This window comes from Wolffia australiana, chromosome 4 (genome assembly GCF_029677425.1).
Source record: "Wolffia australiana isolate 7733 chromosome 4, ASM2967742v1".
In the NCBI taxonomy this organism is placed as follows: domain Eukaryota; kingdom Viridiplantae; phylum Streptophyta; class Magnoliopsida; order Alismatales; family Araceae; genus Wolffia; species Wolffia australiana.
Genome location: NC_135838.1, coordinates 18593598 through 18601944, shown reverse-complemented (window position 1 = coordinate 18601944; position 8347 = coordinate 18593598). Strand labels below are relative to the sequence as shown.

Below are 8347 nucleotides of genomic sequence, written 5' to 3'. Positions count from 1 at the left end.
TGCAGGTGACATTCCAGAGGCATGGGAGTCGATCCGAAGTCATCTTCCTCTTAATTATATTAATTTCTTACGTTTGCATGAGCATTGATACTTTTCAACATCATCATTATGGTATTGTCTAGATTTGATAAAGGCTGCATAGCTTAGTATTGCCGTTGCCACTGGTTTACCCGCTTAACGCAAGTGTGACCACCAAATCCACTTACTGCACTGACCCAAACAAGTAAATGTTCAACTATACAGATATTTTCACCATGACAAATATGCTGTGGAGGAGTTTACATTAAACCTAATCAGTTAAGTTACCAATTATTCGAAAACTGGTCTCGTTGCCAATCGATTGAACATTCCTAAGCACTCATCCAGGTCCGTAATCTATCAGCCGCTTCCTCAATTTCTGGGAATATGAGGTCTATCCTTAATCAATTATCCAGACACTTTTCACCTTGCATGAACCTCAAGTACTTAAGTGGGCAAATCTTTCCAACTGTTATGCCTGCCATTTTTAAATGGGTGTAGAGAAACTTTGCCGTCGTCGGCACTCATATTTTTCTTGATTCAAGGTCTCCAAAGCTGGTACTATGTACAGTGAGATCAAAGGGAGGTGAGAGCTCATCTACCTGTTACAAGACCCCAACTTCAAAATCGGGGAGACAAGCATGGTCCACGCCAACCAAGCCCAGCCCAGCCCACTTCGTCGCCAAAATCGACCTGCCAACGCCGCGCGCAGCGGCAATGACAGGGAAAATCTCAGGCCCCTAAGAGTAATCATGCACTTCGGCCCTTGTTCATCGCTCTATGAGATGTCTTGGAAGTATGAACGAGGGATCTCCGATGGACAGTTCATCGAAGCGACACACTTGAACTGCGGATGATCAATCTGATGAAATCAGATGAAGAATAATCACACAAAAATGCCCCCAGTGTTGAAGAATATCAAGTGAATATACTACCTTGTGCAGCTTGTACTTGTCTCTGACAGCCAGAAGGGAGGCTACCTTTCTGCCGACTTGCATTTCGTGTATGTAATGGACGCAACCCTCCAGCTCGGCTGGTTTGTACCCGGTGTAGTGTTGAAGAGACGCCGTCTGAAGGTCAAATATTAAGTTTATTTCACCAAGGAAGATGACAAACTGATGATAATAAATGAGTTTCAGCGAGCGTTTACCCATGGATGTGTGGTTGGATTCAACGTAAATCTCGCCAGAAAAACCGACGCAGCGGCGACGATAGACGGCAAGAACCCGACGCAGTTATACTCTATTAAGCTCAGCTCCGCCAAGTAATTGCTCAAAAACTCAAATTGCAAAAACTTGGGCGACTGCAAATAATCGCTCAAGTATGATCAGAGAAATGAAACGCACGCTAAGAAGGGAAGCGGGTTGAAGAAGAATTTTGGTATAGTCTTACCTGCACATCGTCCTGGCCCGCCCGTATGAATCTCCTCAAGAAAGTTTTGATCGTGGGATTGCCCATCTCAAATCTAAGAAACTTCAAAATTTCACTCTCCATCTTGATGACCTACCGAAGCAACCCAGAGAATTAAGTTTTCTTCACTGGAGAAGCAGATAACGCAGCCTGGAAGGGAATAGGCAAGGATGAGCTTAACTACCTCTTCCCGGGTGTAAGTATTGTCCGTTATATAGCAGAAGTCTTCGACATGCGGCGGCGTGATTTCCTCGTATTTCCTGCACGAAACGGCAGCGCAAGTCAGGGACGAACTCAGCGACAGAGCGATCAAACCGATGAGCAGGAATGCTTACGCTGCAATGAGCATGGAGGAAACGCCGAGCAGCTGAAGCCTCTGGCGGTTTAGAGGGTTGAAAGAGAGAAATCTATCGATGTAGGAGATGGTGAGATAGAGAGTGTCCGAGAGGAGTTTATACTCCTCAGCCACCTCCACGAGCCAGTCGACGAGAATGGCGCGCATGTTCGCGGTGACATCCTTCTGGACCTTCTCAATGTAGTCCCCATCAGGCCTCCTCTTCGCTTCGACCTGAATTACGACAATTTAATCGAGGGAATCACAAACTGCGGACAATAAATACCCAATTTCATCTCATTCCAGAGCGACCAGGGGGGAAATCGGACCTCCATGGAGCGGAGATAGCGGTAGATATCGGCGGCGTACTGGGGGCAAAGCTGCGGGTCATCCACGCCGGCGTCAATGTCGGTGACGTCGGAGCTCTTCTGCTCTTCCTCTACTGTCTTCTTCTGAACTTCTGACGGGGCCAGAGGCTTCCTTCTTCCGGCGCGGGGGTTCGGCTTGGGCGCGACCGGCTGGTTCGACAAGTCCCCGAGGACGACTCGGGGGCGCTTGGCCCCGTCGCGGACCGCCATGTCGACGGCATTGGGCACCCTCTTCCTCGCCAAGGAGCGGGTGACTCTGCTGCCGTTCTCCTTGTCGGACATGGCGGCAAGCCAAGGAGAAGGTTTGGGAGGGAGAGGGGGCCTCCTTAAGAACGGTGTCCGAGGGGGGGAGATCGAGTCCGCCATTTTTTTCGAAATTCGTGGGTTAATCCCCCCATTTTGTTTATTCGCCCGCGCTTCTTTCGGCAGGAAGAGGGAGGAAGTCCGCCATAACCCGCTTTTCGTATTTCACCGCCCCCATTCTGCTCTTTCAAAAATCCCGCTCTTCCTCTTCTCTCTCTTTCCTGGCGGGTCTTTAAGAAAAAATTACTTCCTTAACCATATATGTTTCCTTTTGCTCTTATACCCGTATATCTGATGTTTACGTCCAATTTTCTCTTGTACTCGTATATCTATAATTTTGTCCATAATTATTATGCGTCGATGGAGAACGACGAGCGATGAAAGTAAATTGGAGGGTATATCCATATCACGTCTGAAACAAATTTGTATCTCTAGACCTATCGCTTTCTTTAAAGTTTTGGAACATCAAGAAGAGCCGCCTCTCCTACGCAACACTCGCGATCCAGACGACTGCTGGAGGTGAGACTCTTCGGCGATCTTTCCTCTCCTCCCTCTGCCGGAGCTCTTCGATTCTCGGTTGCCGGGGGAGCCTTTGGAATTTTGCCGGGCGTTCTGAAACCATTTATCCACCTGGAATGACGAAACCCCGGTTTCAATCTTCGAGCATTGAAATCTCAAAGAGAAAAGATTGAACCGAACCTGCTGGAGACTCATCCCGAGCTCCGTGGCCAGGCCTTCTTTCGCCTCCCGGCTGGGGTACTGATTCTGATTAAAGAATTCGCGGAGCTTCTGCAACAGAACGGAAGATCCATGAGTGGATGGATAGATTTGATAATTCTCAAGTATTAGACTGTACCTGGAAGACGACTGCACCGAACTTGGAGTAGACTCGTTTTCCGTTTGAATCAGGTTGCTCGGAGACGGGAGTTTTTCCACGATTGCTCGGTGATTCCTTCGCCTCTTCGAATTTTCCTTTTTCGATCGTTTGTTCCTCTCCGGACTTTCTTCGTCGCTTGGAACTGTTTCTCTTCTCTTCGGACTGACCGCCGTTTTCCGTTGTGTTCGCTTCAGAACTCTTCGCTGACCTTCTGCGTGCAGACCAATCTTCATCGTCGCTTGAGTCTGACCGGTTGCCGTAGGTCTCCTAGTAAATCACCGGAAAATAGACAAATTTATCAGATCTTGTAAGCAAACAACAAATTCACAGAAGATAATCCAACTTACTTCGTATAGCTTCTTGTAATCCATGCGTTCCCGCCGTCTTTGACCAGGCTCTGGCTCAACAATTTCTGGCCCTAACGAACAAGTTCCATTTCTTTCACTTGGATCGTCGGAAATGGGCTGTGCTGGGGCTTCATTATCATCCGAGGCCTCGCCACGCACTTCATTTAGATCATCAGTATCTGATGAAAAATCAGACTCGTCCGACTTTGAAACCTCTTTAGATGAATTCTCATCGACTTCAGGTGGATCTGGATCATAATCTTCGTCCTGGGAGTCATCTGACGGGAGCCCAAGGATCTGTTCTTGAGCATTGTGATTCGCAGTTGGCAAGTCCTCTGATGAAGCCGAGAAGTCTGACTCGTCGGAGCTTGATTCTTCCTCCAATTCGTTATCTGCATCTGGGTTTTCAACTTCCAGATCGTTGGGATTATAGTCGTCATCTTCGGAATCGTCAGAAGGCAGCTCCAGATTATCACGTTGACCATCGGACGATGCAAAAGCAGCCTCAGGAAATACTTTCTGCAGTTCACGAGCAAATCCAACGGTTAAGACTTGTTACGGAAAATTTCAAGGAAGAATCCAAGGGTCCACCTACCTCCCACGAATCTTCAACGGAGAGATTCGCTCCACGCTGCTCGTTGATCAAATCAATGCAGTCTAACTTACACTCACAAGCAGGACACAACCAGCCTTCATCACCCGGAGGAACTGAACAAAATTTAAAAATAGAGAAAGAAGGATAGGTTAACTTTATTCCGGAATGTGACAATTTTAATACGAAAAAAAGCTATAATCAGTGAATTACTATCTTCCGAAGAAAGAGGAGGATTCAAACAATTCTGGTGAAACCCTCGATCACAAATGCCATCGCAGAGTATGATATCGTTGCCCGTACAGACATCCTTCGATTTACATTTGGCACAGAATATCTGCAGATTTAGCAAGATTAGGATATTAGGACTCGGGGTTTGACGGTTTTTAGGCAAGAAAAAACATAATTAGGAATTAAACAAATAACTAAATAAAAGTTCACACACATCTTCACTGCCGATTTGCCCTTTGGAGTCAAATAATGATTCGTCAAGCTTTCCCTCCGAAATTAAAATCTCCAACTGCTGAAAGAGTGTGCGAATTTTTAATTTGCAGCGCATTATCTCAGACTTTGCTCTCTGAAGTTCCATCTCGGGACGTATCTTTTCTAAGCTGCGAATCAGATGATCCCGTCAAGAAAAAGAAGATTCACATTCTAAAAATTATGACCGGGAGACGATATAAAACTTTAGGCAAACATTTTTCTTCTCTAAAACATGATGTCAAAAGTCGACTTCTCCATGCATAATCGTAAAAAAAAACCTTAACACTAATATCAAGGTTCACAACACGAATACAAATTTGTTTTCGTAAATCACTCATTAACTCAACTCCAAGATTTCCTTCTACACAGTGCTGGACTTTAAATTAAAAAAGGTGGAATATGCATAAACGAAATTTTCGGTGACATAAGAAACTACAAGTGAAAATAGAGGTTAACTGTATACCCCCCCCTTAACATGCGAAACTCGTGAACATTAAAAAATTCGACTCAGTATACGAAATATACAGTTCAAGCTGTTAAAACGTAGTAGGCAATCGTTTCCATCCCACAACAGATCATAACCTGCGCTGTTTTCTCTTGAGAAAAAAGTAAAAGGCTGTTTTTTAATAAATAATAATTAGCTGTTGATCAAGTATAAACTGTGCGTCAATGAAAAAAAATGGCGTTATATTGTTAGAATGCTTGGGAAGTAAATGTAAAGGCTGACCTCTGTCCTCGCCAGCCTTCGCTGGCATACGCGTCAATCAAATTTTGCTCATAATTCATCCGATTCAGCAAATATCTCACCCGTTTCTTGGTGAGCAAGCACTCATCAGTTACTTCAGTCTGACTCTTTCTTCTCCTCTTACGCTTGGCTTTGCCAACATTCACTGAAGTTTCACTAGATGGAGGTGGAGGCGTGGTGAAAGGAGTGGATTTCGACTCTGAACGAAGAACTCTAGAGCTGCTAAATGAGGATCTTAAAGGATAAGTTCTTCCTTTCCGAGTAGCAACCTTCTTCCCGTGCCGAGACAATCTTATGTTGCTCTTATTCACAATTACATGGTTCTCTGTTGGCCCATTGGTAGATCTAGTTTCAGAATCTTCCTGACATTCAGTGTTATGGTTTTTCATTTGATGGTCTTCTTCCTTCGTTATTGAGGGTTCCATTGAATTGTAAAGCAATTCACGTCCGATTTGGAACAAAATAGATGACTCAACGTCCGCTAGTCATGCCACCAGGGTCAACAATAAAGAATCTGAGAAATGGAAGATTAACCAAGATTAACGCAGAGAGAAAAGAACTTAAAAGGTATCGTTTCCAATCACAAAAACCTAAAAAAAACCAGCAGTAAAATGAAGCTAAAAGAGACATACTTCGAAAATTGACTTTGAAAAAACAGTAATTAAATATGTAAACACCCGCAGTAATTAAACACTTCCGGATTCGATTAAAAAGCCTTCCACGTTACGGGCCTTAAGAAAAAGTCCATTTCAACCAAATATCATCGACGAGGATGAAGAAAATCATCAACTTCAGCGCAAAAAAAAGGCCGTCACGTTCAATCGTTCCACCATACATTTGTCTCGCGTCTAAATTCCACGAATTATATAACCATCTCTGGGATGCAGCTCGATCCTCAGCCGGGGAAGAGGAAACGGAGGTCATGAGCTCTGAGAAGAAGAAAGAAACGAAAACCCAGCATCTGTAACATCACTCCTTGACCACGGGCATCTCAAACTACCATCGGACAGGGCAAGAACGAAATACAAGGATCACATTTCAAAGAAATGCAAGGGAGAAGCGTCTTATCTGCGTGGCTGCTTACCATCTGTCCCGACCATGGAGATGTAGAAGATAGATGGAAGAAGGCTGCCGCTACGGCGGGCTCTCCGCTTCTTCTCGACCTCGCCGCCTCAACTCGAAATCTTTCTTCTCCACCTCGGAATCGCGCCGAGCGCGCTTCAGGTTTTTCCTTCGTTGATGCGTGAAAGACTTGTCTTATAAGACAGGCTCTTTGCAAAGCCCGCTAGGTTCTTTGCAAATAGTCTAAACATAAGCCCAACAGGATGTGGGCTGTTATCGATATAAAAGAAGCCCAGTTTAGAGAGCCCAATAGCACCTGATCTAGTTCGTTTTCGTTTTTTTCTTGTCTTATTGACATACATAATTGAATTACCTTCAATCACTACGGATTGTCCATCCGACATCCGGTATCGGACAACCGATATTTTAGATCTGGAAAAAACTAGACGGTATCTGATATCGGATATCAGATATCTGACGATATTTGTCCTTTATGGTGTAGACGGATATCAAAGACGGATATCGGATGAGTAAGGACGAGACGGATATTGGATACCGCATATTGGATTTTGATATTAGGATATCGGAATCCGTATCGGGATATCAACATCCGATATCCAGATATTTTTTCTGGATTCCTATATGTGGGAATTCTTCAATATTTTTTTTTCTGAAAAGTATATAAGTTGTCCAGCCATTTTTCACATGAGCCCCTGTTTTAAGTTGAGCGCGCAATTGGATGAAATTATTGAAGAAATACCCAGCTGCTTCTGTATTCTCCAAATTTCACTCGAAAAAACTATAAGAAAATCAAAATTAATTTGTTAAGCCCCTATAAATAATTTATTTTGGATTTTTACTCCTGCAACATGTAACCAAGAGTTGTTTTTAAGGGGCATACTTCTAAGGAATAGTTAAAAATTTTCCTCGACTTTAGAAATTAATTTAAAAGCCTATTTTTATTATAATTATATCATGATTCTAATGAAGATGTCATCTCATCCACAAATAAATTCCCAAATAAATCAAGAAATTTGTGGAAAAATCTTGAAATTTTGGTAATTCATCCCCACAATCTATTGACCAGAATTTAATTTTGAGAATCACAATTAAACTTTGATTACAGTAATTCCTGGCCCCAAAGAGAACAGATTATGTAAAACCTGAAATCACTTGGAATAATGATTTACGTATAAATATTTGATGACGCACCTATTTTAAGCTATGTGAATTTTGTGTTATATTATGCACACTATGTATGTTTCTAGATTTTGGAAAATTTATATACTTCAGTACATGTAATGGTAAGAAGTTGAACACAATAATTTTGCAACAAAGGAAGCTTCTTTTGTAATATTTTACCCTCAAAATACACCCTTCATCGTAGACTTTCTTTTCACATGCTTCCATCAATGGTTTGCACTTACTTGGTCATCACCTACATTGTGAAAGCCAACAAATAAAACACGATGCTTATTTAAAATATGCATTATATGAGCAGCGATGTAAGGGATGTGTACCCCATCTTCGTGATCCTCACCATCCAAATCCAGCTCCACATCATTGTACCACCGCTTGTTGTCTGCACGCAGCCAACTCTTCAGAGTGATGAGTGTTTCAATGCTTATTGGTGATAAATGTGTTCTCTTGTACATGAGAATAGCGCGACCCGCAGAGAACATGCATTCAGCAAGAACTCTTGTTGCACATACCGAAAATATCTCCCGTGTAATGGAGGCAAGTAAGGGCTAGCATTTTTCCCCTATGCTGGCCCAACAAGAAAGTGGTGTGAACATTCCCTAATTAGG

At 43.2% G+C, this 8347-nt stretch overlaps 2 protein-coding genes across 3 annotated transcripts; both read right to left on the bottom strand.

The window, feature by feature from the left end:
* Window positions 1–516: 516 nt before the first annotated feature.
* Window positions 517–2484, bottom strand: LOC144702218 (cyclin-A3-1-like). 2 transcript variants are annotated; one of them, XM_078574172.1, is made up of 7 exons: window positions 2092–2484; window positions 1764–1996; window positions 1613–1688; window positions 1411–1521; window positions 1169–1321; window positions 954–1088; window positions 517–865 (listed from the first exon to the last, which is right to left on the bottom strand). In XM_078574172.1, the coding sequence occupies exons 1-7, from the start codon at window positions 2410–2412 to the stop codon at window positions 797–799; spliced, it is 1098 nt and encodes a 365-aa protein (XP_078430298.1). In that variant the 5' UTR covers window positions 2413–2484; the 3' UTR covers window positions 517–796. The 2 variants fall into 2 exon arrangements, with proteins under 2 accessions (XP_078430298.1, XP_078430297.1); XM_078574171.1 differs by having other exon boundaries at window positions 517–880; window positions 2092–2479.
* Window positions 2485–2811: 327 nt separating this feature from the next.
* Window positions 2812–6721, bottom strand: HAT3.1 (Homeodomain-like protein with RING/FYVE/PHD-type zinc finger domain-containing protein). The gene is made up of 9 exons (XM_078574170.1): window positions 6562–6721; window positions 5460–5991; window positions 4695–4860; window positions 4463–4586; window positions 4253–4365; window positions 3658–4176; window positions 3290–3577; window positions 3133–3222; window positions 2812–3063 (listed from the first exon to the last, which is right to left on the bottom strand). The coding sequence occupies exons 2-9, from the start codon at window positions 5900–5902 to the stop codon at window positions 2899–2901; spliced, it is 1908 nt and encodes a 635-aa protein (XP_078430296.1). The 5' UTR covers window positions 5903–5991; window positions 6562–6721; the 3' UTR covers window positions 2812–2898.
* Between the last annotated feature and the right edge of the window lie 1626 nt (window positions 6722–8347).

Excerpts from the sequence above, each read along its gene's own strand:
- LOC144702218 (XM_078574171.1), bottom strand. The coding sequence starts at position 2,412 with ATGTCCGACAAGGAGAACGGCAGCAGAGTCACCCGCTCCTTGGCGAGG. Across the intron at positions 1,089-1,168 it reads ATCCAACCACACATCCATGG|ACGGCGTCTCTTCAACACTA; the intron begins GTAAACGCTCGC and ends TTTGACCTTCAG. Across the intron at positions 881-953 it reads ACAAGTACAAGCTGCACAAG|ATTGATCATCCGCAGTTCAA; the intron begins GTAGTATATTCA and ends TGATTTCATCAG.
- HAT3.1 (XM_078574170.1), bottom strand. The coding sequence starts at position 5,902 with ATGGAACCCTCAATAACGAAGGAAGAAGACCATCAAATGAAAAACCAT. Across the intron at positions 3,578-3,657 it reads ATTACAAGAAGCTATACGAA|GAGACCTACGGCAACCGGTC; the intron begins GTAAGTTGGATT and ends GTGATTTACTAG. Across the intron at positions 3,223-3,289 it reads TCGGTGCAGTCGTCTTCCAG|AAGCTCCGCGAATTCTTTAA; the intron begins GTACAGTCTAAT and ends GTTCTGTTGCAG.